Below are 27423 nucleotides of genomic sequence, written 5' to 3'. Positions count from 1 at the left end.
AATTAATTTTAAAAACCCCAATTTTTAATTATTATTACCTTTCATCAGTGTTGCATTGGCGACGCATTTTTCACTCCAGGAACTTTCACGTGTTTTATCTCATTTGATCACAAAAATAAGTCTATGATCAAGGCTGGCCGGGTGTTTATTATGTGTATGTGTATCCAGGGTATGTGTGTGTGTGTGTGTGTGTATCTCTCTACACATACGTGTATGTGTGTGTGCGTGCATGTGGTGTGTGCATCTGTATGTGACTTTGTGTGCGCTTGTGGGTGGCCCTGTGTGAACGTGTGACAGTGTGTGTATGTGTGCCCACGCTCACACAGGTGACTGTGTACATGGTCATGGTTGTTGCTGTAGGTTGTGTGTGCTCTTCGTGTGTGCCCACGCGTGTGGAGCCCAGGCAGTGTGCCGCACGGGTGAGATCAGACAGGAGGTGAGAACACCAGGGCCCCGAGGTGGCCAGGATCGCCGGGAAGCGAGGTTTCACCTCTCTCCCAGAGGCTGATTTCGCCTGGGGAAGCTGCTCTCATTCCTGTGACTCACTCATCAGGAGAGCTCAAAGCAGCCAGCTGGTGGGATTGCAGGGTTCAGAGCGATTTGGTCATTCTCCTCTGATTATTTTCTTTAATTAATTAATTTATTTAATTTATTTATTTTTGGCTGCGTTGGGTCTTTGTTGCCACGCGTGGGCTTTCTATAGTTGTGGTGAGTGGGGGCTGCTCTTCGTTGCGGAGCACGGGCTCTAGGCGCTCAGGCTTCAGTAGTTGTGGTGTGTGGTTCAGTAGTTGTGGCTTGCAGGCTCTAGAGCGCAGGCTCAGTAGTCGTGGTGCACAGGCTTAGCCGCTCCGCGGCATATGGGATCTTCCCAGACCAGGGCTCGAACCCGTGTCCCCTGCATTGGCAGGCGGACTCTTAACCACTGAGCCAGCAGGGAAGACCTCTGATTATTAATTTATTCTTCAAGCCCGTCCTTTCACTCCAAGTTCTTCATCTTTGCTGTGCTGTGGCCCCCTCCTCAGAATAATGCTGTAAATGCATAGGATAAAATGCATAGGATTGGGATGGCTAAATTAGGAGTTTGGGATTAACATATACACACTACTGTAGTTACAATAACCAACAAGGACCTACTGTATAACACAGGGAACTCTACTCAATATCTTGTAATAACCTTTAAGGGAAAGGAATCTCTGTGCTAAAAACCTGCAACCAGCACAACATTGTAAATCAACTATACTTCAGTAAAACAATAAAATGCGTAGGATACGAAGGAGGCCAACTGTCCTGACGGCAGCGATCATGGCTTCAGAGATGTGCTCTGCTGGTACAGCTGGCAAGGTCGGGGTGGTGTCTAACGCCGACCTTGACCTTGAGCGCAGCACCATGGTGAGCACAGGTGATGCCCCAAGACGGGATGTGAGCACACGCGTGGCTTGTGCTGGTGGCAGGCTCACAGGCACTATGCCTTCCACCCACCTTCATGTCGGAGGGAAAGACCAACTTCCGGTTCCAAATTAACAGAGATAAAAATACATTTATTTCCATTCATTTGCTTTAATTGGAACTTACCGATTATTTGGAAGCTGGAAGCAATCTTAGAAGCACCCCATGTAGTTTCTGCTGAACCTGCCTGTGCATCAGAAACAGCCGTGGAGCTTTTCTTTAAAGTTTGGATATTTTGCCCCCCGCCCTGTGCCTGAACCTGTGGCGTCAGAATTGGCAGGGGAAGGACCAGGAGTGTTTCCAGAGGCTCGGGGTGCTGCCAGCACCCCCAGGGGTACCGAGACCCTGGGGGGCAGGCGTGCTGTGTGCAGCTCCAAATGGAAGGGAGCTTCTCCTGGCTGCAGGTCCGGTGTCCCCCCTTTCCCGGGCAGAAGCCCAGGAGCGTGGCCTCCCGGGTAACGTGGAGGTGTTGACTCTCTCCTTGCCCCGTGGGCGCTGTGCTCTCAGCCCCTCTTGTTCTGGAACCTTTTGTGGAGCCCATGGGCAGTCCGCCAGCATATCCCACAGGCCGCCAGCTGAGGTCTGGGGACCCGAGGCCCCGCTCTGCTGGCCCCAGCTGGGCTTCCTGGGACCCTGGGCGCCTGGTGTTTACCCAGAAATTGTGCTAATTCCGGTAATTCCCGTGACTTACGCAGCCTCTCGGCTCTGTCTGCTGCTTTCCTCTCCTGGAAGGGAGGGGGAGGGGGAGGGCCGTGGCTGATCTGTGGAACACGAGGCCTGTGACGCAGTGGTCCCTGCAGGGGACACCCCGCTCCCCGACTGGGTCAGCTCCCCATGGGCGCTCGTGGAAGCCCAGGCACGCCCAGGCCCACTGCTGTCTGAATACATCCCCTCCCTGCTACTCTGTCCACCTGGTCCTGGGGTGGCCTCGCTCTGAGGCTTCGGGCAGCATTCCAGCCAGAGGACCTGGCTCTAGACCTGGGCCCTCTCCCTCCGTGGAGAGTGGCTTTGGGCAGCTCACCTCTTCCTCTGTAAGAATCGGGAGGATGCCGTTCCCTCTGACAACGTGGCGGGGGGGATGCTGGCGTGAGGCAGCTGAACCTCTTTTTGGCCCTGGCATCCCTGATGCTAAAGTTCAAGGATTCTGAGTTGCTGGCCTCAATTTCCCATCTGCCTTCGGGGATGCTTCCCGGCAGCCTGGGTTTGGTCACTTGGGCCGACCCTGTGGGTGCCTTGTTGAGTCCTTTCAAGCCTGCTGCCCTCCAGATGCTGGTCTGGTTCCCTGGACCCATCCTGTCCCATCAGCAAGGGGTCTGAGCACGTGCTCAGCTGGACTTGGGGACCCAGGGGCGCGAGGCCTGGCCCTGGCCTGGAGGAGGTCATGGTTGAGTGCCCAAAGTGCCGGCCAGGTGGATGGGAGGGTGGCCCCTGCGGCCAGGCTAAGGGGGCAGAGAAGGTGGAGCAGGCGTGGCCCAGGGGCTGTTGCTGGTGGCCGCTCAGCCAGCCAGCCTCTTACAGCACAGATTATACAAATAGGCTTAAAGGATCAGCTGGCGATCCCGAAATCTCCAAGCCAGAGGAAACCTTATAACTCACCAGAATCCTCAGGGAGATTTCCCTGCCCTTCATCTATCTTGGGGTTTCTGGACAGGGGTTTTGAAAGACTGGAAACCATACCGTCTGGTGAGTGAGGTAAATCCGGGAGGTCCAGAGCTTGGGCTGTTCGCTTAGCAGGCTGGCCAGGCTGCAGCCACCTCTGGCTTCACACCCATCACTCTTGTATACTCCCGCTTTTTGCTTAGAAAACCATGAGAGTATCGTGCAGACTTTTAAAAGGTGAGGTTCTGGGGCCTGCAGATGTAAGATTTGCAGCCGCCGGGGATGGAGCTGACCATCGCCTTTGGTTTCTGCCACCCGCGATCCACGGGCTCTGCCCAGAACCCTCTCCTCCCACCAGCGTGCAGACCCACCTGCCTTCCTTCTGAAACAGCAGCTGATCTTCTTTTCATGGCAAAGATTCCTGCCTAAATGTCTGTGCCTCTGTCTCTCCCTGAGCCCACCTGGGCCCTGGTCACCACCGTGCGGCGCCGGGGCCTCTTAGAGCCTGTGATGGAGATAACCCTTCCTGGCATTTCTTGCTTGGGTTGGACTCCTGGCCCCACACTCTCCTGGTGATTTTACTTTCTCTTCCTTCCTGCTCCTTCATCCCTGCTCACTTCCTTGGCTGGTTTTTCTCTTCTCCCTCCTGGAAATGTTGGAACGCCCCGTGTCTCGTTCTGGAACTTTCTCTACTTCTTCCCTCCGCCCTCTCCCTTGGAGATCTTGCCCTGTGGCTGCCATATTCCCATCTCTAGCCTCTGCCTCTCCCCAAGCTCTGCCTTGCATTTCCAACAGTCTTGCTTATCTTTAAAGAAAATTTTTTTTTAAACCTTTTTATTTTCTGTTGGAGGAGAGTTGATTAACAATGTTGTGATACACTAAAGTGTACACTAAAGTGACTCAGTTATACATAATACATGTATCTATTCTTTTTCAAATTCTTTTCCTATTTGGGTGGTTATATAGTATTGAACAGAGTTCCCTGTGCTACACAGTAGGCCTTTGTTGGTGATCCATTTTAAATACAGCCGTGTGTACATGTCAATCCCAAACTCCCTAAGTACCCCTTCCCCCCACCATTCCTCCCTGGTAACCATAGGTTCGTTCTCTAAGTCTGTGAGTCTGTTTCTGTTTTGTAAATAAGTTCATTTGTATCATTTTATAGATTCCACATATAAGCTATACCTTTCTCTTTACGTGATATTTCTTTTTCTCTGTCTGACTTACTTCACTCACTATGACATTCTCCAGGCATATTACTCAGCCATTAAAAAGAATGAAATAATGCCATTTGCAGAAAAGTTTTATTGAAGTATAGTTGATGTACAACATTGCGTTAATTTCTGCTGTACAGCAAAGTTATTCAGTTTTACATATATATTCTTTTTCACATTCTTTTCCATTATGGTTTATCACAGGTTATTGAATAGAGTTCCCTGTGCTCTACAGTAGGTCCTTCCTGTTTCAGTCTCTGCATGTCTTAATAGGCGTCTCAGACTTAACACGGCGCAGACCCAGCTCCTGGTTTTTGCCCCCGAACCTGCTTCTCACCCACTGTGCTCCATCCCAGCAAACAGCCCCACCGTGCAATCGTCCAAGTGCTCAGCGGAAAATCGGAGCCATCTTTGACACTACCCCCATTCTTTTAAGAAAATTGGCTTTCAGACGTCTGTTCCGTAATATTTGATACAAATACTGAATTAGCAGCATCTGCACTTGATGAAGCATCAGTTAGTGAAACGCTTGCTTGTGGCCCACCAGCCAGCTGGAGATGGAGCGTTACCTGGGCCCCGCATCCCCCGGGTTCCTCTCTCGTAACCCACGATGACTCCACTTTCTAGCACACCCCACATCCAGGCCCGAGCAAGGCCTGTGGACTCTGCCTTCAGAGCCACTGTCCTTTTAACTCAGACAACCAGTATCTCCCCAGGTCACTGCAGTCGTGCGCCATCCCCCAAATCTGCCCTCCGTACACTGGCAGAGTGACCCCTTTGTACTGTGAGTCCTGTCGCACCCGCCTTCTGCTCAAAACCCTCCAGGGCTGGCACTCACCCTCCTGCTGCTCCTTCAACAAGCCAGCCTCCTCCCTGCCAGGCCCGCGGCTCCCGCCCCTGCCCTCTGGCTGCCGTGGGCTCCCTCAGACCCTCATGTGGCATCCCATCCCTTCCTCAGAGAAGCAGGCCAGCCGCCCCCCTGCCCTTCCCACCCCGCTCTATCCTGCCCCTCTGCTTTCTTTCCTTCTCTCTCGCTAATGAGAGACAAAATATACATTTATCTTCCCCCTTTACTTATTATGTCTCCCAAGTAGGATGTGAACTCTGTGGGTTGTATCTCCGGCACCAGGCACAATGCTTGATGCATAACAGGGGCTTGAAGAGCTATTGACTGAATGTGTGCGAGTGCGTAAATGGTGAAAACTCTGTGGAATGCAGGAATGAAGGAATGAATGGAAGAATGAACGAACATACACGTGAGTGAGTGAAAGGTGGAGCCGGTGAGCTGCAAAGAAACGGGAGAACGGGGGCTTTCCTCTGAGGACCGCCAAGTCGCGGTTTCTGTATTGATTTTTCTCGCCCTGTGAGGCTGAGATGAGGGGCATCACTTGCTGACCTCATTTCTCAAGGTGGTTCTTGCTAGTCGCCACGCACAGTACTAGGAACTTGTTGCATAGATTTGAAAAATCGGGGGTAACAGGCAGTGAAAAACGCTCGGCTGTGGTCCGTGAGGTCGTTCAGAAGACCAGATGAATCTCAGAACGAAGAATTCTCAAAATTAATTAAACCCTCCTTCGCAATGGTCAGAGAAGGAGCGCGTGGCGGCAGCGGGTGGGAATCTGCGTCGGCGCGTCCCGGCTGGGTCTGGGGGCCGCGTTGGTGAGTGTCTTTGTCTCCTCCTCCAGGGCTGCCACCCAGGACCGTGCGTGGCTAGGATGGAGACGTCCGCCTCAGCCACGGCCACGGACAAGAAAGAAGCCAAAAGTGGGATCCTGGAGGGCGTCGCTTTCCCCGACCCCGGCAGGAAGGCCTCGGCCCTCGCGGTGGCCACTGCGGCGGCCGCGGTAGCCACCCAAGGAGGTACTTTCTGTTCTGCATGGTTGGCGGGGGGTGTTTTTCATGAGCCCGTTCGGACTGAATGAGACGGGAGGCCGATGTCATCGGGCAGCCATGCGGGGTTTATGGGGGAGCAAGAGGGCGCCCCAGCTTTGGGGACCCCGGGCACCAGGATGGATGCCTGTGGGTGGATCTCGAAGGTCCAGCCACTCCCAGTCGGGGGGTTTGGGCATCTCAGGCTCCAGCAGGAGAAGGGGAGGGGAGGCAAGGGAGGCTCGGGGCTGTGGGGCAGCCCTGGGGTGCATTCTGTCGGCACAGACGTGCCGAAGAGGCTGCTGGTTGCCTCCGGCCTGCCAAGGGCTGTTTTGGAAAGTAGTTGTCTCCTGATCCTTTCTGGCTGTAATGAGAGGGTCAGGTACAGGATTTAGCATCCTTAGGTGAATTTCTGGCCAACTGAATTATAACAGAAGGACCCCCCGAGCCACAGGCTCTCATTTCACTGCCCCGAAGAGAAATAGTCTCTGGTTTCCACTGGTCCGTGCCAGCATCCCGTTGGGAAAGCTTGGCGGGAAGACGAGACCTCCCCTTGTGTCCGCGCGGTCCATCTGGAGGCCACAGAACTACTTCTGTCTCCCAGGAATGGAGAGACTTAGATTTCTTTTCTTCCCCTTTTTATTCAAGTGCATTTAGTCATGCCCTGTTGCTCTCGCCGCTGAAGCACAGCTCCCAGAGCAGCGGGGGAAATGCGCCTTCGCCGGGGTGGGGTGTGAGTGCCGGCCGCGCCACTCGCATGTTGATGTCTGCAGGTCGCGGGGGGCTTTGTTCAAGTGCAGACCCCCAGTCGGTGAGTCGGGGCGAGGCTGAGTTTCTGAAATTCTAACCAGCGCTCGGATGATGCTGGGACAGCCAGTCCACAGGCCGTGCTGGGTGCAGCCTAGGGCCAGAGTGCAGGGATTCGGAAGGACACTCAGAGCGGGTAGGAGTCATTGTTTCCAAGAGCGAACTGGAGGCCCTCTGGTTCATTGTTACTACACTGTTTCTATTCCCCCCACCCCCACCCGTGATTCTCAGTTGGAGGTCATTATCAGGATGTGTGGCCCAAGCCGGGACGGGGCGAGCCCAGGCCAACCTTCGGGTATTAGGACTCCTGCTCTGCGTGACACCCCTTGACCCCCGTCCCTGCTAGGAGCCGGGCTCTCTAGGCCCTCCCTCTGTGAGGGTGGAGGAAGGAGCCAAAGCCCAGGGTGGACCACGTGCAGGTGGTGTCGGGAGCCAGGGGATGGAAGGCCCAGGGTGGGGGTCTGGCGGTGGTCCCAGGGCTGGCTTGTCCCGGGCCTGGCTGGGTCTGCACGTGGTCTGTTCCTTCTCCTGGGTCAGGGCCCACCCTGGGTGTGGCGACTCCTCAAGCCGTCCCTCTGCCTGATGCAGAGGCGCCTGGGTGGCCTCGGTGCCTCTCTGACCCGCCCCCGGGCCCTCAGCTGTCCCCGCTCGGCCTCTCCCTAGCCCGGACCCTAACCCTCTCTGGAGCCATCAGTGCATCGTGAGCTCCACGCAGCCCAATTCACTGCCACGTCCCGTAGCCGAGAGCAGACTCGTGGTCATTAGAGAGAAATGAGGGCATGACTGGGAAGGAAGTCCTCTAGCATCAGACCTGGCTATCAGCAATGGGGCAGTAATCTCAGATGCTTGAGGGGGTCTTGGTCTCGGGGGGCAGGCCACGGGCCTACAGCTTGGGGTGCAGCCGCTCCCTGGAGGTACCCGACCTCCCTCTACTCGCCCCCCAAGGATGCGGTCCTGCCCACCCCGCGGGCCCCGTCCCCTCCTTGCCCGACCCCAGAGGAGCGCTTGACTGGTGAGGTTCCTACGCTGGGTGGATGTGGCCCTCAGCCCAGTCGCCCAGGACAGGTGGCACGGTGTCATCAGAGCGAGTTAGGTACGTCCCTTGCTCCCTGTAGCACTCTCTGGACAGCTCATTTGGGAAGGGCCGTCCTGCCGTCAGGGCAGAGCAGGTGGCATCTGGAGCGGGTTCCCTGGGGCTGGGGGACCGTGACGTCCGCGTTCTGCGGGTGGGGCAAGGTAGGCCGGTGGTGCAGCCCCGAGTCGCTGGCCTGGGTCCCCGTTCCAGCCCAGGCCCGGTCCCGGTGTGGCAGGCCATTCCCTCCTCTGGGTCTCGTGTTCCTAATCTGTGTTGTGGGGACGTTTGGCAGATGTGATTCCAAGTCTGTGTGATGTCGTGACGTCGGATCTTACCCCTGGGGGCAGAGGTGCTGTGAGCAAGCCTCCTCTTTTACGCAGCAAACCGGAGACAGCCCCAAGGAGCCTCTGCTGTGGGCCCCTCTGCCCGCAGGGGCGTAGGCCTGTGGACAGGTGCGATGTGGTGCCCGGCAGCACAAGGGGGTTCGTGCGTGTCCCCCACACGGAGGTCCTCTCAGGGCCAGGATGTTTGCACTCTGCTCTGGAGCTCAGCACTCGGCACCAGGCCTGGCAGGAGGCAGTGCCTGAGGGTCCCCTGTGGCCCTGAGTGACGTCAGGGGAAGGTGGCCTTGGTGAGGCGCTGGCCGGAGGCGGGGGGGAGCTCAGCCCGCCGGCGTGGGGCTGGTGGGAAGGACAGGGAGGCTGCACAGAGGCCTGGGAGAGGGGCAGTGCTGCCCGGTGCACGCTGGGCTGGGGCAGGGGTGCGGGGAGCTGAGAGCTGCCTGTCCAGGGCCCTGTCCCTGAGTTGTTTCTGGAAAAGATGGGGTAACAGTCCTGGTCTGCGAGGCCTGTTTGCTGAGGCAGGGGCAGGACTGAGCTCATTCCCTGTGGCTGAGCGGGTGACCACTCACTCGGACACCTGGCCCTCCTGACACCCAGTTTATCCCTTCCGAGTCCACAGGATCGTCCCCATGATTCTGCACCGTGGTTTGCAGCTTTCCCGGAAAGAAAGGATGGCTTACGCAAGCCCAGTGTTCCAGGGCCTGTTACACATCTGTCCAGAGTAGGGGGAGTCCTGTCTGAGGATGTCGGGGCCCTGTGGTAAGGAATGCAAAAGGGCCAGACCCTGTGAACTGGTGAGGCAGTGATCACCCACCTCTGCAAGGTGCCCAGAGGTGGGAGGTACCCTGTCTTGCAGGCCAGCTTCTGACCCCTCATCTGCCCCCTGCCAAGTGCCACTGGTTCCGGGAGCTTCAATCCCATCCCTGGAATTGTAGGACTTTGGTTCTGAGACTGAGCATACCTTTAGGCAGAAAGATTTCATTTCTACATTATTTGTAACTGTGAACATTTGGAAACAACCGAAGTGTTCAGTGATAGGGGATTGATTAATCAAACTGTGGGACGGCTGTTGAATGGAACATTATGTAGACCCTGAAAATGTTAATCAAGACTTTATCATAAGGGGGGGATGTGTCTGTATTCTAATATTAAAGTGTGAAAAAGCAGGATGCAAATTATATCTCACCTCTGTTGTTACCAACCAGGGTTCTTGGCCTTCCCCAATCAACTGAAATTGACTAGAGGCCAGACAGGAAATTCAGGCAAGGCTTTATGGGGGCCCTGCTGTAGCAGGGAGGGGGGAGCGAGAAAAAGCAACAGGTTCCCTTGCTTGCTGTGGGGGCGAGCTTGTTCTTTATATGGAGTGAGGGTAGGGGTCTTCCAGGGGTCCGGCTGGGGTGGCTTAGGCGCTCTGCCCACCCCCTTGGTGGTGCTGCGTGCAGGGGGCGTGCGCAGGACCCTCCTGTTGCTCCCAGCTCTTCAGAAGGGGCAGTTGGGTTTCTTTGGTCTTTTTGTATCTTGTTGTCCATAATTTGCCCCAGCTGGGCATGCACGCGGTTACTTTTAGTCCCTTATAGTTTCTTTGTATCTGTTGCTCCAGGAGACGTCTGTCCAGGTGCAGGCACCGCAGCAAAGGGTCCCAGGTCCCAGGTCCCAGCCTGTCCATCCCAACTTTATAGTTCATAGAGGTGCCCTCACCAGTGGTTGTCCAGATGTTGGGACTCGGGGTGGTGTACATTGCACATAGGAAACTCATCCCTTTGGTTCCTAAGGACCTTCAGCCTTCTAGAACCCACTATTAGAATGTCAGTGAAGGGAACTGCCTGGCGGTCCGGTGATGAGGGCTCAGCGCTTTCACTGCTGGGGCCCTGGCTTCGATCCCTGGTCAGGGAACTAAGATCCCCCAAGCCGCGTGGCGTGGCCAAAAAAAAAAAAAAAAAAAAAAAGTAAGGTGCGCCGGACCCAGACTGTGCCGACTTGGGAGAGCCAAGTGTACACTCTCTCCTTCTGTCTCTCCCATCTGTGACCTTAGGTAGGTCACTTGACCTTGCCGTGGTCGGAGTATTTGCACCATGAAAATTGGCAAACCCATGGACATATATACACTACCAAGCATAAAGTGGATAGCTAGTGGGAAGCAGCCGCGTAGCACGGGGAGATCAGCTCGGTGCTTTGTGACCACCTGGAGGGGGGATAGGGAGGGTGGGAGGGAGGGATACGCAGGAGGGAAGAGATATGAGAACATGTGTATATGTATAACTGATTCACTTTGTTATAAAGCAGAAACTAACACACCATTGTAAAGCAATTATACTCCAATAAAGATGTTAAAAAAAAAAATTGGCAAACCCTACGCATCAGGGCTGCCTCAGCCCCCTCTCCTCTCCCAGAGCCTGTTGTTAAATTCCCCCCAGCACATGACTGATCATATCTGGAGACTCGCTCAGCTTCCTTGGCCCTGTTTGGAATGAGAAAGGGAGTAAGGGTCCAGAGCGAGGAGGTGGGCGATGGAGGAGGTGGGCGATGAAGGAGGTGGGCGTCCCTGGTGGCAAAGCTTGGAAAGGACACGCAGGGTGTCCTGGGTGTCGGGCTGGGGTCGGGGGGTGGCCGGCACGTCTAATTCATGGGCGGTCAGAGCCTCTCCGTGTGTAGGTGGGACCGAGATGAGGTGGGGCAGGGACTTGCCCAAGGCCACCTGCTGCTTCCACGGAGAGCGGAGTCTGGGGCTCAGGGCTCCTGCCTCTCCCACGCTGAGCGTCTCCTTCCTGAATCTGCTTTGAGATCATGATTTGAGATTGTTCGTGGGTGATTTGGGTCTTAAAGCCCAGCCTGCCGGTACCGTGTGTGGGCGTCCAGCCTCTGCACCAGCCCTGGACAGGTCTCATCTGTCACCATCCTTGTCATTCCAACAGGCCAAGAGCGCCTGCTCCCCTCCAGCTCTTGGAGGTCTGGGGCTGTGACTTCTTTGCAGGAGGACCTTTTTAAAAGTCTCCTGGCTCGCCCGGCCTCATGAGGCTAGACGTGGTCGGGGCTGGGTGTTTCCACCGAGAGTCCCTACCTACCTGGCCATGATGTGCATCAGAAACACCTTTGCATTGCAGGGCTGTACCCAAGGGACAAACGGTCCTGTGGCCAGACCAGATGGCAGAAGCCTTGGCTGGTGGGGGCTTTCCCAGCCTCTTGAGCTGTTGTGCTAACACTTGGGAGGCCATCAAGCAAACTTTAAAAACACATTTTGACCCAGAGCTATTTTTCCCTTTAATTTTTCACATGGCGTAATTTTAAAGGTAATTTGATTCAGATGTTTCTCATTTTTCTTACACTGAAACTTCCCTAATGCTGTTGTATTTCCCTCTTCAACAGTGGATTTTCTTTCCAAAAATATTTCCGAACCTCTCTGTGTGCTTCAGCTGAGCACAGAGACCAGCCACCCCACGCCTCCAGGGTGGGACCATCAGAGGGGCTGGAGCCATAAAGCTCAGAGCTGTGTCTCACCCCAGTGAGCTTTCCTTGTCCCCGAAGTCAAGACAGGCTTTAGCAGTCCTATGACGCATCTGTGGTGAGTGCCCACCACGTCCTGGCCAGGGTGCTCCCAGGGTGGCCCCTCCATCAGCACCATCAGCATCCTCGGGACTTGGGCCCCACCCCAGACCTCCTGAAGCAGAGCCTGGGAGTGGGGCCTGGTGAGCCTGGGTGATTCTGATCACTCTTAAATGTTGGGCCCTCTGTGCCCTAGCAGTGGGAGGCAAGTCTTTCTACATGAAAAGGGGGACTTACACGCAGAGCGGCTGTGCAGAAATTACAGGCGACGTACAGCGTGCTCACACCTGCTTGGCATGGGCCTCTGGGGGGTAGGAGCTGCCTCTCTCCTTGTAGACAGTGTGGAGTCGTAGTCGGAAGCAGCCCAGCCTCTGGATCCAGACCACCTGCTTAAGGCCCAGCTCTGCTGACCTCAGGCAGGTCTGTGCCTCAGTTTCCACATCTGTAAAATGGGCACAATAGCGCTACCTGCTTCATAGCATTGTGGGAATTACCTGAGTCCGCACATGTAAGGTGCCGGGTACAAAGTGAGCTCCAAGTTAAGTGTTTGCTTTATTAGCTATCACCAGTTTTCGTTTCCTCGGTCTGCAGGCTCTGCCTGACTTAGAAAGCCTCTCCTTCTCTGGTAACCCTCAGTAGTGGACCTCCTGAGGCCGGGCAGGTGGCGGGAAGCCTAGATTTCTGGTGTCTTCCTACTCGAGAAGGCGGAGGGAGTGCTGGGCTGGAAATCAGATGTGGGTGGTTCCTGTCCTGCTTGGCTCCCGTGGGGGGTCCTGGATCGGTGACCTTAGTGCGTCCCCGGCCTCATCAACTCAGCCTTGTGCACTGGAGGGTAGGACCGGATCAGAGGATGCTGAAGCTTGGCCTCACCGTAGAATCTTGTGAGGAGACTATAATAAATGCAGACTCCCAGGCTGCCCAGACCTGCTGAAACAGAATCTCCCGTGCCGGGGCCTGGGCATGTGTACGTTTAACAGGCTTCCCAGGTCATTGGCCATGGCATGGACAAGACCCCTGGAGGTGGTTGAACTGGTGGGAGTTGCAGCTGGTAGTCCTGGCAGGGTGGAGCCCTGCATGGCTGTCAGCACGGCACTCCCTTGCTACCTAAGGCCTCCGTATCACTAAGCTCCCCCTGGCCACCCCTTCGTCTTGTTCCCTGGCTGTTGGCTTCTTGGAAAGTTTCTTCAAAGTACATTTTTGCTCAGAGGGGAGGCATCCACCTCTGTCTCAGAATGCTGTGCAAATGCCAGAATATGGAAATCAGGTGGTGGGTGTTCTCGCTGTGATGCTCAGGCCAGGAAATCCCAAGTCACAAAGCCCCCACCCTGCCCTGTCCTCCTTCAGTATCTCAGTCCCTGGTGTGTCTGTTTCTGAGCCTCCCCCGTCCCCCACCCCGCCCCGATGCCACGGTGACAGGGTGCTGTTTGCTCACCACTGCATCCCCAGCAAGGCAGACACGTAGTAAGTGATTGCTGAGTGAGGGGAGTGAGGCTGGTGCCGTCACGCCAGCTGTGTGCCCAGCGGGCTGGGGTGGCCGGCTGCCTCTGCTGCCCCTGAGGTCCCCTGGGACGAGGGTCCTTCGGGCCTGGCCTGCTCCTGGGCCCTGGCTCCCCTCCCGAGGCTCCCTGGACGGCAGGGAGCTTGCTGTGTGGGCCAAGCCTCCTTGGCCACCTGAGCTGCCCAGCTGGGCCACACACTTGCTTTGGGCCCGAGGATGCACTCACGTGTGACTAAGTGGACAATTACTCTTATTTAAGTGATTTTCAGGACGGCTGTCGGTGCCGCTTCTGAGCTTGTTTTAAAGGCCCAGCCACACGGAACAACCGGTTCCCACAAGGCTTTTCCAGAAAGCAGAGCTCAGTTATCTGTGACAGCTCTGCACAGCCGGGAAGCAGGGTACAGCACAGTCGCCTGGGCATTTTCAGGGTGGGCTCTGAATGACTTCTTGTTTTAAATTGAAGTGTAGTTGACTTACAATACTGTGTTAGTTTCAGCTGTACAGCAAAGTGATTCGGTTATACACGTACATATATATAACTCTTCTCAGATTTTTTTCCACTCTGGATTATTACAAGATACTGAATATAGTTCCCTGTGCTACACAGTAGGGCTTTGTTGTTTATCTATTTTGTATACAGTAGCGTGTATCTGTTAATCTCCAATTTCAAACGTATTCCCCCTCCCTCGAAATGACTCTTGATGACGATCTGGACGGTCTCTGGTGCCAGGGGCGTCCTGGAGGGTCGGGGTACCTGGGTAGAGGGTGAGGACTGGAGCTTCCTTCTGGCCACGATGGGGTGAAATGGGACAGCCTTTGAGAGTGGCTGGCAGAGCGCCTGCGTGGAGACCAAGTAAACGTTGGGGACGTGGATCTGAACTGGCTTTCCTCTTGCGCACGGTGGCCTCATGCTCGGCGCTGAGACCTCGTGCTCTAGAAGCCACTCAGAGCGGCTGCCACCCCGCGTCAGGCGGGACGCCCGCTTGCCCCGGTACAGCAGGCCTCTCCACTGCCCCCACCCCCCTTCTTGCCCTCGGCGTTCGAGGCCAGCCCGGGGTCTGCGCTCTGGCCGCTGCTCCTTGGCCTATGTTTGCACTTCGGACCCGCATCGCTGTGCCGTCTGCTGGCACGTGAGCTGCCCTGGCAGCAGGAAGGCGTCCCAGGCACTGCTGTGGCTTCTGGTCTTGTTTGTCCCCGGGACATGGGCCCCGCCTCGAAGACGCAGCTTCATTTCTCCTGGCTTATTTGCATGTTAAACTGTTGCAGGTTTGGGGAAAGCTTCAGAGTCGTTTCCAGCGATGGAGCCGGAAGAAGCTTTAGCGATCATCTGGTTCGAATCCGTTCATTTTACAGATGCGGAGACTGAGGTCCAGACACTTGAAGCACAAAGGGTCACCAAGGGGCACCACTGGGACTGGAAACCGATTTCCCAGGCGCTGCCTATGGGTTGCGGGGGGAACCCAGCTGCTCCCCAGCCCTGCCCTCCTTCTGGCCGCAACCCCAGCTTCCCAAAAGGACGGTATTTATGTTAGAAACATTCTTCTGATGTTTGGTTCTGTCAAAATTAAGCTTGGTGAAAATACAGCCTCATTACTTTGATGTCAGCGCCTAGTTTACTATTAGTATATTCTGGGGTTTATCATTTTAGGCATGTTTAACATGGCAGCACCAGGCACGCACTATTAAATCTGGCTTATTTTACATTCCTGTCCGGAATTATTTATTTGTAACAATTTCCTCTCTATCAGAAGACACAGCTAATGCTGCGTTTTAATGTGTTATTTACACACAAAATAACCTATTTGCAACTCAGTATGTGCCGGAGGGAGGATGGATGGGTCCCGGTTTCCTGCGTTCTGTTATATCGGAGTTTAACAATCTGGTTTGCTAATAGAACCATTTGTCACTGGTGTGGGGAGGATAATTTATTTTATGTTTGTGGCCAGGTCTCACGGCATCTGATCTCGGGAACATTTGGAAGAAATGAGGGCAGGCCTGGTGTTCGGGGTGCCTGTGTGACCCCTGGCCTTCCTGAGGTGGCCTGGGGGCCTCGGGGTTCCCTCAGCTCACGTGTACCTCCCACGGATGGTTCTGGAGCTCCGATCAGAAATGTGATGGCAGAGCCACTGCCTCTGCCCTCTAGGGGCCCCGGGGTGAATCCTGCCCAGGGAGGCTCCTGGGGATGCGGCGTGAGAGCCGGGCCCGTAGGGATGCTCGGGGTTTCTCCAGGTGGGAAGAGGAAAGCGGGGTGGTCGTTGGTGGGGGAGCAGCATCAGAGCGGCTCCTCAGGGGCGCAAGGGCTTGGGGGGGTCAGCGAGCTGGCCCACTTGCCTCTACTTTGGGGTGGGTGGCCTGAGCGGGGCTGCGGCCTCGGTGGCAGGTGGAGTGCTTAGACCTCCCTCTGCTCCCCAGGGCATCAGGGAGCCAGCCACAGACGCTGAAGGCAGGTCCCCGCTGTGTCAGATTGGCAGAGCTGGCTCGGAAGCTCAGCCTGCAGTGGGAAGGAGTCTTAGGCAGAGCGGCTGGTGGCAAGGGGTCCAGCAGCCAGGCGTGGCGGGATGGGCAGTGGCATCTGGGGACCAGGCAAGGAGGAGGCCTTCTGGCTACCCTGGCGTTAGACCCAGGGCTGGCCGGGGCACCCAGGTGGGTGTGTGGCCACTGGACCACGCGGGCTGAGGTCCTGTGGCTCCATCAGGGGTGCCCCCCTTTCGGCACACTGATGGGTGAGGGGGGGGGAAAGCAGTGCATCTGAATGCGGACACCAGAAGGGGCAGGTGGGGATGGGGTGAGAAGAGTCAAGAAGCAGGAGCCGTAGCGCTTGTCACTAAGAGCTTGGCCCATGGAGAAGCCAGACGCCTCGACTCGGCGCTGATGCGGCACTTGCCTGATGCCTGGGTGATCAGGAAAACTGCAGGGAAGGGGAGGCCCTGAAAGGGCCCTGCAGGCTGAGTCGGCGCTGGTAAGGCCACGGCCTGAAGCTGTGTGCCTTGTCTCAGCTGGGGTCCTGCTGGGAGCAGCTGCACACTCAGATCAGATGGCCGGGGAGAGGTTACCAGAGTGGTGTTTGCAAAGTGTGGCGGGGCTTAGAGCCAGCCACGGGGCTGGTGCACGGAGCACATAGCTCTGGGGCGGCCGGCGTGGTTGGGGGCCAAAGCTCAGGCTCGGACAGATGAGGTCTGAATCTCATCTGCTCTGCTGCTTTCCAGTTGGGTATCTTCTGCTGACCTGAACCCTGGTCTCCTCATCTTAAAAACAGACAAAGTACTTATCTTTTGAGGGCTGCAGGACAGATAACCAGTGTAAAGTGCTTAGATAGTACTTGGCATATGGTAGACATTCTGTAGGTAGTAGTTGCTATTAGTGTTTTTATTGCTGTTATTAGGATTATTCTAGAACTATTTCCCAGAGTAGCACGAACGCTTCCAGTAGGTATCTGAGAGTGAAGGGATGAAGGAATGAATGCACAGGTATCTGAGCAGAGTCTTCACAGGAGGGGCAGTTTGCCCGTGATGTGCAAGGGGGATGGCATTCTAGCTGGAGGAATAGCATGTGCAAAGGTCCTGGGGTCTGAGATGGGCTCGGGGTGGCTGGGCCCGGCAGCCCCTTGGGGGAGGGGCTCCCTTCACTCCCCAGCAAAAGTCTCTGCATTGGGGCAGGGAAGCTCTGTGATGCTGTGTCCAGAGGCCCCGGCTCCATCTGTGTCCTCCAGCTGCTGCATAGCTGTGCGTGGACGCTGGAGATCCAGCCTGGCCTGACCCTGGACCCCCCTCCGGGTTCAGCCAGCCTCTCCTCCAGGGCAGGCAGGGAGGGAGGGGGCCGGAGGGGCTCCATCTTGAGAAACTGCCCTTGGCTCTTTCCCTGTGCCTGTGTGCTGGCTGGCACTGCTCCCAGCAGGCGTGGACCACCGGCTTGTGTTTGTGGGGAGTGGGGCGTCTGAAGCCCTGACACCAGACAGAGCAAGGCTCGTTTCCACATCTGACTTTGCACCCCATTTGAGCAGCCACATTTGAGAGGAGGGTTCGGGTCTGGTGTGGTGCTGGCGGTGGACAGCAGGCTTGAGCTTTGCGATCCCGGCTGTCCTGGAAATGAAGTCTCGTGCGTGCAGAGCAGGTGTGATGGCGGGCAAGGCAGGGTCGCGCCCTCTACTCCCCACCCTTAGTGTCACCTTGCCTCTGGGTTCGTGCAGAGGCCCACGTGGTCATTCATTCTTCTTTGTGACCTAGGTTCCCTGGTGCCAGTATCCTCCCCGGGGACAGCCTGTGGGCACCGGAGTACCAGGGCTGGGGCAGCTGAGTAGGGGTAGAAGAGGGTCATAAAGGGAAGCACAAATTACCAAAGATACACTTTGCTGCCTCTGCGAGTTCTGAGACTGGGCGCAGGTGGGACCTTTGTCCCGTTTCTGGTCCTGAGTCTGCCCATCGGTCACATTTCTCCAGACTGTGTTGGTGCCAAGGAAAACAACAGGTGCCTTCAGTCAGGTATGAGCGTGGGCTACCCTTGCCTGATGTGTGAAGTGGGGGTGACAGGGCTCACCTGGGTCTGCATGTGGGCGACAGGGGGCTGCTGTCATTATTCTCTCGGGATGGTGACCTCACCTGCAGAAACTCCTGGCTGTGCCATTAGCGGCCAGAGCGGTGTGGTGCTTTCCAGCTGACCTCTGCCCACAGTGGTGCCCTTACGCCAGGCCCCCAGCTCTGCCAGCTCTGGGCTAACTATGGGATGGAAAACAGGGAGAGAGGCCCTAGCAGTTCCGCTCCTAGGTATCTACCTAAGAGAATTGTTTTTGTTTTTGTTTTTTTGGTGGTACGTGGGCCTCTCACTGTTGTGGCCTCTCCCGTTGCGGAGCACAGGCTCCGGACGCGCAGGCTCAGCGGCCATGGCTCACGGGCCCAGCCGCTCCGCGGCATGTGGGATCTTCCCGGACCGGGGCACGAACCCGTGTCCCCTGCATCGGCAGGCGGACTCTCAACCACTGCACCACCAGGGAAGCCCTACCCAAGAGAATTGAAAGCATGTGTTCGTACAAACCCTGAGAAAACCATAATGCAAAAGGACACACGTTCCCCAATGTTCATTGCAGCGCTATTTACAATAGCCAGGACAGGGAAACAACCTAAATGTTCAACGACAGATGAATGGATAAAAAAGATGTGGTACATACATACAATGGAATATTACTTGGCCATAAAAAGGAACGATATTGTGTCATTTGTAGAGATGTGGATGGACCTAGAGTCTGTCATATAGAGTGAAGTAAGCCAGAAGGAGAAAACCAAACATTGTGTATTAATGAATATATGTGGAATCTAGAAAAATGGTACAGATGAACCTATTTGCAGGGCAGGAATAGAAATGCAGCCATAGAGAACAGACGTGTGGACACTGGGGGAAGGGGAGGGTGGAACGAATTGAGAGATTAAATTTGACATAAATACACTACCACGTGTAAAATAGATAGCTAATGGGAACCTGCTGTATAGCACAGGGCGCTCAGCTCAGTGCTCGGTGACGAGCTACATGGGCAGGATGTGGGGTGGGGTGGAAGGGAGGTCCAAGAGGGAGGGGATATGTGTATACACATAGCTGATTCACTTCATTGTACAGCAGAAACTAACACAACATTGTAAAGCAATTGTACTCCAATAAAAAAAAAACCTTGCATATAAATGCTTATGGCAACATTATTCGTAACAGCCCAAAATGGAAATAAATGTCTATTAGCTAAGGAATGGATAAAATGTTGTCTATCCACACAATGGAATATTATTTGGCCATGAAAAGGAATGAAATACTGATACATGCTTCAACATGGATGAACCTTGCTAATATTATGCTCAGTGAAAGAAGCCAGATGCAGAAGACTGGGTATCGTAAGGTTTCCTTTGCATTAAGTGTTCCGAATGAGCAAATCCGTAGAGACGGAAGACAGATGAGCGGGGTCGCCAAGGGCGGAGGGGAGGAGGGAACGGGAGTGGCTCCTGACGGGTGCGGAGCTCCTTCTGGGGCGACGAGATGCTCCGGAATTAGATAGAGGTGAGGGTTGCACAGCACGGTGATTATACTAAAAACCACTGAGCTGTATGCTTTAAAAGGGTGAATTTTATGGTATGTGAATTACATCTCGGTTTTAAAAGAGAAGGAAGGAAGGAAGGGAGGGAGGAGGTGAGGAAGGAGGTAAAAGGGGGCGAGGGGGGCCTGGGGCACCTGGGACCGACCTTGTTGTGGCCCTGAAGCCCCGGCGTGAGTCCCTGGGCTGCGTGAGCACCGCTGCCCCTCAGGCGGGACCCCGGTTTCCCTGGCCGATGAGCAGCCTCCCCAGCCAATTCTGTGGGCCCCAGAAGCTCTAAAGTCACTGGAGTGGAAGGACGGTGTTTAATGACAAAGTAAATAATTACATTACGGGTGTGAGTACGGAAGGGAGCTGAGTAAATCACTTTAGAAGGGGCACCAGCCTCCAGCTCACTTCTGGTCCTTTATCACCGCATGACGGCCTCCCTCGGACTCCGGATAATTGACCGTGGCCGGGCTGCGGGCTCTGCAGCAGCGCGGGCTGGGGGCCTGGCGCGGCTGGGAGAGGTGGCTTACCAGCATGCCAGGGTGACCCGGCAGCCCTCCTCCTGCTTTGGGTGGAGGAGCCCCGGGGTCCGTGTCCTGCTGGAGATCAGACGCTTGGCTGGGAAGAGCCAGCTTCTTCTGAGCTTCCGAGTGGGAGGGGCTCAGGGGCCACCTGGTCCACTGAGGCCCAGAGTCGGGGAGCGGTCTGGCTGAGGCCACACAGCGAGCACAGGGTGGACCACGGTAAGCTGCCGACCTGGGACCCCCAGGCCAGGATGCTGTCCCTGCCCCAGGGTGGGGCTCCCGGGAGGGGTGGGTGCTCAGTGTGTGGGGTCCCACACCCTCTTCAGGGAAGCACCACAGAGGGCAAGTGCCGGATGTATTGCAGTTGCTGGGAAGCGGGAGGTGTGGCCGGGGTCGGCATGATGAAGGTTCTGGGGTCCAGCACACCCTGCAGCCTCCCCTGGCCTGGCCTGGCACCCCAGTTTGACCCCTCCCTTCACTGTGTTCCCTCTACCCCGTGGCCTCAGTCTGTCCTCAGTGAGTCCCTCCTTCCACTCCCCAGCCCCCTGCCCGCCCCTCAGGCCGGCTCTCGGCCTGGGGCCATGGAAGATGGACAGGAGGCCGGCCTTAATGCTGAGCCCCAAGGGGGCCATGTGTGATGTCTGAAGATCTAGGAAATGGCGGTACCCTGGCCTGGAGCGATGACTTCTCCAGTGGGGACCGCATCAGGATGCTTGGTGGCAAGTGACAGACACCCACTCAGACCCTCCAGAACTAGCTGCGCCTGAGGCCCCAGTGATGTCGCTGGGACACTGGCCCTTTCTCCCCCGGCTCTTGGTGGGATGGATGGACTGGTGTGTGATGGGGTCAGAGCTGTGACTTTTCAGGCAGCAAGTTTCCCGGTCATTCTGTCCGGGACCTCCTCCTGGGGCTGCCCCTGGAGTGACCAGGCCTGTCCCCAGCCCCTCATTGCCCTTTTGAGCCCCCCATGGGGGAATGCAGAGTACCCCTGAGAGTTGCCAGGTGAGAGCCTTAGAGAGGAAAAGCCAGAAGTTTCCGGGGGCGGCATCACTAAGGAGAGGTCCTCCAGGAAGGAGGGGCCTGTGGGGGAGGGCTCCGAGAAGGGGACGAGAGCGGAGGCCTGGGCTGGGGATGAGATAGCGCACATGGAGGACGGGGACCAGGGTGCCTACTTGCCAGCGGCTTTCACGCGAAGGGGTGGAAGGAGAGATGCAGTTGGCAAGGGAGCTTTGTAAGCTGTGGGGAGCCTTGGGGGTGCCTCAGAGGAATCTGGACTCTGGATAGCAGGGAGCCACTGAAGGCCCTTGAGCAGGGGAGCACGGTTTCGAATAAACTTGCTTTTTTGGCGGGTTAACTTACGTCCTGTGGCTTGAAGCCGGCGCAAGGGAAATGCAGGCAACTGGGCTGGGTGTCTCTGCTCTGCAGATCACGCTTCTTCCTTCCTTCTTTGCTCTCTCCCTCCCTGCCTTACTCCTGTCTTCCCGCATGCGTTCACTGAGGGCCTAGTGTGTCCCGGACGATGTTATGGTCACCGTATCTCAGCAGGGAACACTCAGGCAAGGTCCACTTTTCCTGGGGGGAGACAGTCTGGTTGGGCAAGACAGGCAGGTCCTCCCATGAAAGGTCACACCGCCGAGAACCGGAAATGGAGACCCTGGCTTTGGGGAGGCGGGGGTGGGGGGAGGTGGTGTTTCCCAGGAGGGTTAAGGCCGCCGCCTCTTGCAGGTGAGCTGCTGAGACAGCATGGAGACGGCTTCCTCTGCCGGGGGAGGCCGGGGTGAGAAGAGACTGGGGGGCCGGCTCAGGCTGTCCCCGTGCCGAGGGACAGCGTCTGTCACAGCCGGTCCAGCCATCCCTGCGTTGGGAGCAGGGCTGGAGCGGAGCCCGGGGATCCAGACGCCCTGGGTCCAAGCCGCTGTGGCGTCCCGGTCTTTCACCCGGCAGCGGGCTCGCCCTGCCTGGTGGGACCGTGGTCAGGACGGGACCCCTCCTCCGGGGACTCTGGAGAGGCTGGCCGCAGTGCCAGTGCAGGGGACCACAGGCTCATCTCTCTGCTTCTGCGGTCACCGTGCCCACAGCGGGTCCTCTGTTCCTTGGCTGTGATGATGCCTCTGGGTGACATCCGTGAGGGGGTTCTGAAGAATTCTTAGTGTGCCGGGAATGGAAGGCGTTAGAACTCTCCCATCAGTGCTTGGAGCAGCCCTGACCAAGTGTCCCGGCAGGGCTGTAGGTGGTCAGAGATGGTTTTTGTGCCCGCATCCCCAAGGAAGAGTCAGAAGCTCCTGGGATCTTAAAAAAAAATAATAATAATAAAACAGAAAACAGAGTCGGTGTTTCCCTGTGCTGTATTCTGGGCGCTCCATTGCTTTGGGGCTGGGGTGGCCTTTGCAAGTTCTTCCCAGAGGAGGTGTGGGCGGGGTGGGCACCACCTGTGCATGCGGCCACATGTCCTTGAGCTCCGCCGTCCGAGAAACATCCCAGCTGCGCCACAGGGAGCAGCCTGAGCCCCTCAGCTGGCTGTGTCTTGAGAGAACCAAGCCCAGGGGCAGACTGAGACTCTGGGCCCTGCTTGTTGCAAGAACTTAATGGCTGGGTGGCTGCCTGGGGCAGATGGACGCCACCTCGCACGTCTGCTGGACCAGCCTCTTGCCAGTGGCCTTACACGTACAGCTGCATTAGGCCCTTTATCCTCAGGTGCCTCAGGCCCTCCATCCTCAGCTGCCTCAGGCCCTCCATCCTCAGCTGCATCAGGCCCTCCATCCTCAGGTGCCTCAGGCCCTCCATCCTCAGGTGCCTCAGGCCCTCCATCCTCAGCTGCCTCAGGCCCTCCATCCTCAGCTGCCTCAGGCCCTCCATCCTCAGGTGCCTCAGGCCCTCCATCCTCAGGTGCCTCAGGCCCTCCATCCTCAGCTGCCTCAGGCCCTCCATCCTCAGCTGCCTCAGGCCCTCCATCCTCAGCTGCCTCAGGCCCTCCATCCTCAGCTGCCTCAGGCCCTCCATCCTCAGGTGCCTCAGGCCCTCCATCCTCAGGTGCCTCAGGCCCTCCATCCTCAGCTGCCTCAGGCCCTCCATCCTCAGCTGCCTCAGGCCCTCCATCCTCAGGTGCCTCAGGCCCTCCATCCTCAGGTGCCTCAGGCCCTCCATCCTCAGCTGCCTCAGGCCCTCCATCCTCAGCTGCCTCAGGCCCTCCATCCTCAGCTGCCTCAGGCCCTCCATCCTCAGCTGCCTCAGGCCCTCCTTCCTCAGATGCCCCCTCCCCACCCCGGCCCCCACTGCCAGTCTCTTGAGCGCAGGCTTATCCCCACCAGATCGCCAGGCTGTGCCAGCCCCGTAGGCTGCCTCATCCTGAGGAGAAGGTCGCCCCGGCCTCCCAAGCCCATCCAGGGAACGTCTCGGGCTGTGCCTCGGGTGTGAGGTCACTTGCATGCATAGCTCTCATCCTCAGAAGCTCTGAGATGGGGTTCCAGTGCACGTGGTTTACTGAGAGGTTAAGGAGGGGCTGGGACGTGAGACGGGACGGGTATGGGGTACCTTAGCCAGCCACTACCACTAGGAACTACTGGGGTTTCATCCCTCAGGGAAACCCCGGGGCCCCTCGTGACCTATCCCACCCAAGGGGAAGGGAGCTGAGGTCTGTTTAAACACCAGCTCCTGTCACTTCTGACCTCGCGTGCAGTGGGGCAAAACGGGCTTTGGAGGTAGAGAAAACACTCAGACGGTTAACCCCAGGAGCTAGTGATGGGAAGCTGGGTGTGTGCGTGCATCACAGTGGTAGGAGCGTGGGGACGTGAGCGGGCATCACAAAGCATCGGCCACACGGAGACAGAAGTGGTGGGTACTCACAGGTCGTGACTTCTGTGGGGTCAGGAATCCTTTTCCGTGTCCCTCTCTGTGATTTCACAGAGGTGAATTCTGATGGCTTAGGGATGGATAAGTGTGGAGCTACAGACTCCCCAGGGAGAGGCAGCAGCTGGGCTGTTATCAGACATCAGTGCCTCGGTGGGAATGAGTTTATCAGATTCTGTGTTGAGAGAACAGGGTTTGATGGGGATGAGCCCAGGAGGACAGGAAAGAGGCTGCTGGTCGGAGAAGGGGCCGGAAACGGGCCTGAGGGACCTGAAGGTCCCCCGTGGTGCATCTTTGAGACAAGGCCCTGGGGACCATCAATGCCAGAAGACCAGAGCGCCAGCCTGGCCTGGAATGGAGGGGACCCCAGACCCCAAGCCCCAGGGATGAGCCTGATTTATAACCAGTCACTAAAAATATACACAGTGAAATGAAAACTGCCGCCACTGAGCAGGCTCATGCTGGCCGTTGTAAAGATAAGTAACGGCAGTTATAAGGCCACTTAAACCCTTGCCTTTGGGGTGTGAAGGGGTCTCTGCAGACAGTACATCTTTATCAAGAAACGTTTACTCATAAAAAACCACCAGGAAGCGGGAGAGAAGGTGGCTCAGCCACAGGGCTTTTCTGCCTTTATGGAGCCGCAGCCCATCGGGAACCAGAGCCACAAATCACCGTGTCCAGAGGTGGGGGTGGGAGTGAGTTAACCCTGACCTCAGCCTTCCAGACAGTGACCCAGCCCCCACCTGCATCGGTGCAGGGGACCGCAGTCGTCCGCATTGGCTCCCTGGCACCACGGGCCAAGTGCAAGCTCTGTGGGCACGCATGGCCCCTGCCCACCTCTCCAGCCTTGTAATGTCCTTCCCACATGCCGGCCTCTGTGCCTTTGAGTGGCTCTCCCTCTTCCCGGATGCCTTCCTCTGCTCATCTACCAGGGCCTCCTGCTGTCCTTTGCACATGCCTCGTGGTCCCCTAGACACCCACTCCTGTACCAGATGCAGTTGGGTCGGGGAGCAGAGCCGCTGTGAGTGACACAGGACCAGGGCTGTGATGGGACCAGCCCCCACCGAGCTGCAGGAGCCATGGAGTTTCCGGACGGCTGTGGCCTCTGTATCTGGTGCCCGGCCCAAGTTGCTGTCGGTCAGTGGGGTCTGCAGTGGGGAGAACGTGGCTGTGGGGACAGAGCTCATGTCACCTTTTGTGAGCTCCCAGCCTCGGGCTGGACGGATGCAGGGGAGCTGCAGAGGCAGCCTGCCCCTTGCAGCTGTTTCCACATCGGGCCTGGGAGCTGGACCAGCCGTCTCTGCCCACGTCGCCAGGGCAAGCCAAGGATCAGGGTGCGTGCTGCCCTTTATCATGGGTCCCCAAACTTTTTGATCCCTTAAATATGACTGAGGACCCCAAAGAACTTCTGTGGGTGTGGTTTATATCTCTTGATATTTACCTTGCTAGAAATGTCACATGAGAAAAAATGTGTATATTTTAATTTTTAATTCATTTGAAAATAACAGTGGTAAATCCATTATTTTTATGAAAAATAACTATTTTCTAAAATTTTAAAAAATTGGTGAGATGAATGGGATGTTTCTTTTGTAAATCTCTTTAATGTCGGGCTTAGTGGAAGACAGCTGGACTCTCACACCTGCTCCTGCGTTTTGTCTGTTGCGACATGTTGTTTTGGTTGAAATGTGAGAGGACATCTGGCCTCACATAAGGCAGAGAGTTAGAAAGCGGAGGAATATTTTTAAAGCCTTTTCAGCTAATTGTAGATATTCTTCTCTGATATTACACCAAAACTTGACACGTGGCTGTTCCTGAAATGTTACTTGCGATGTGGCATCTGAAACCATCTCGAAGCCCTTTCCGTATTCTGTTTGTTAAAATCCACTGGTCTGCCTTGCACTTGGAAGGGATATTTTTTACCCAGGCATCATTTTGTATCATCACGCTTTCGTCCTTTGGAAATATTGGCTCACGGAGTCGTGAGGCTATCCAAATGTACAGACAGAGATGAGAGAGAAAGACACATCACTTCTTGGTATTATTATGAAAATGCCGTGACTTTGCCCCTGCCCTGAAAGAGGACCACTGCTTTACAGCATCCTTCCTACTAATTTCACGCACGTTTTGCTGTGGCCAGCCCTGAGATGGAGTCACGCTGAGAAGGGAATTCTCGGAAATGAAGTGTCAGCTTAGCGATGCTGCCACGGGGGTCTCTCCCTGAAGCTCCCCCATGCCCCTTGGTGCCGCCTGCCCTCTGGCTGCACCTTCTCTCTTCCCCTTCATTCCTGACTGTCTGTGCTCCCTGGCTAAGCGCATGTCCATCGGGACCTTGCCCCATCTCTCCACCCAGATGGTGCCCAATCCAGTGGGGGGGTCTTCATCCCTCCTCTTCTGCTTTCACAGTCTCACCAGCTCCCTCCCCTGGACCCTGGCCCTGGACATCCCTGCCGGTTTTCCTGCCCGCCCCCCCTTGACCCAAGGTCCCAGGGGCGTGTCCTCAGCCTCTCCTCTTGTCATGGGGGGGGGTGGTCCCGCCTTCTCAGTCATCTCTGCTCCATGACACCCGCACTCACCCCACTGGCTCCAGACCTGCTTACCACTGGCCCACCCGACATCTCGCCTGTCCTTAGGCCCCGTGTATCCTGGGCTGAATGCGTAATGCTCCCTCTCCACCCACACCTGGACCCCCGCTCCCCCCACTGGGGGAGGCCCCTGCCTGCCCGCCTCTGAGGGTCCAGCATCATTTACTTCTCACTTGTACATGATGGAAAATTAAGGGACCTGTGCCCCAGATGGCGCAAGATGCAGCGTGCCGCGGGCCCTACTGCGGATGGACTTTCCTTAAAGCCTCTGTGTCCACTGGGACACAGGAGGCCCAGAGGGGTCCCCAGACTCGCCCACCAGGTCACCACGAGCAAGGGGAAGACTGGAATTTGATGGGGTCCTGAGCCCGGACCCGTGCTCCTCCCCTGCTTCATGCCCTCCCAGGCTTCATATCCTTGGTTCAAGGGACCGCTTGGCTCCGTGCCTGTGCCTGGCAGAGGCCAGAGCTGCCTGAGCCTTAGGGCCCAGCGCCTGGTAGCAAGGAGGCAGCAAGAGCCAGAGAACTCCAAGGAGTGCCAGTGTCCTCCCTGGAGCAGCAGTACCTCCTGTGAGGCTGGCCGCGGGTGGTGGAGGTGACAGCACCTGTCCTGAGTCTGGTAACATGGCTGCCACCTGCAGTCACGATTGTTTTTCTCCATCCGAGAAGACATCCCTGAGCAGCCTCCGGGCAGGCGTGTGTAGGTGCCAGGGGCCCAGAGCAGAGATAAGAGTGTGTGCTGACCTTTTCAGCCGGCCGGGTTCTCAGCTGGTGCTCAATGGGCCCTGACATCAGGTAGGTCCTTACAGGGGAGGGGGTCTCGGCACGTCGGGAGCCAGGGTGTCGCTCTATTGCAAGACCAGCAGGGTCCACTAAGATGCTGTGCCCACCTCTCCCTGCCCCCCCTTACTCCCCCCTGCACCCCCAGCCCAAACACAAAGGCCTTCTGAGCCTCCTGACTTTGGACTCCCAGGCAAGTCTCTGCAAGGGACCCCTCCCACCTCCCACCCACCCCCAGTGTCTTCCTC

General features: G+C 56.5%; 1 protein-coding gene across 1 annotated transcript in view; it reads left to right on the top strand.

Annotated features, from left to right (window-relative positions):
• The window catches only part of GLI2 (GLI family zinc finger 2), a 247306-nt gene that overhangs the window by 56869 nt on the left and 163014 nt on the right, over positions 1-27423 (top strand). The window contains exon 2 of the mRNA XM_060151553.1: positions 5945-6119. Within this exon, the coding sequence (XP_060007536.1) occupies positions 5975-6119 (145 nt within the window). The 5' untranslated portion in view covers positions 5945-5974. The remainder of the gene's footprint in view (positions 1-5944; positions 6120-27423) is intronic.

The sequence above is a fragment of the Lagenorhynchus albirostris genome, chromosome 6 (assembly GCF_949774975.1).
Source record: "Lagenorhynchus albirostris chromosome 6, mLagAlb1.1, whole genome shotgun sequence".
Classification (NCBI taxonomy): domain Eukaryota; kingdom Metazoa; phylum Chordata; class Mammalia; order Artiodactyla; family Delphinidae; genus Lagenorhynchus; species Lagenorhynchus albirostris.
Note: the sequence above shows the minus strand (reverse complement) of the source record. Positions and strands in the feature narration are given on the sequence as shown.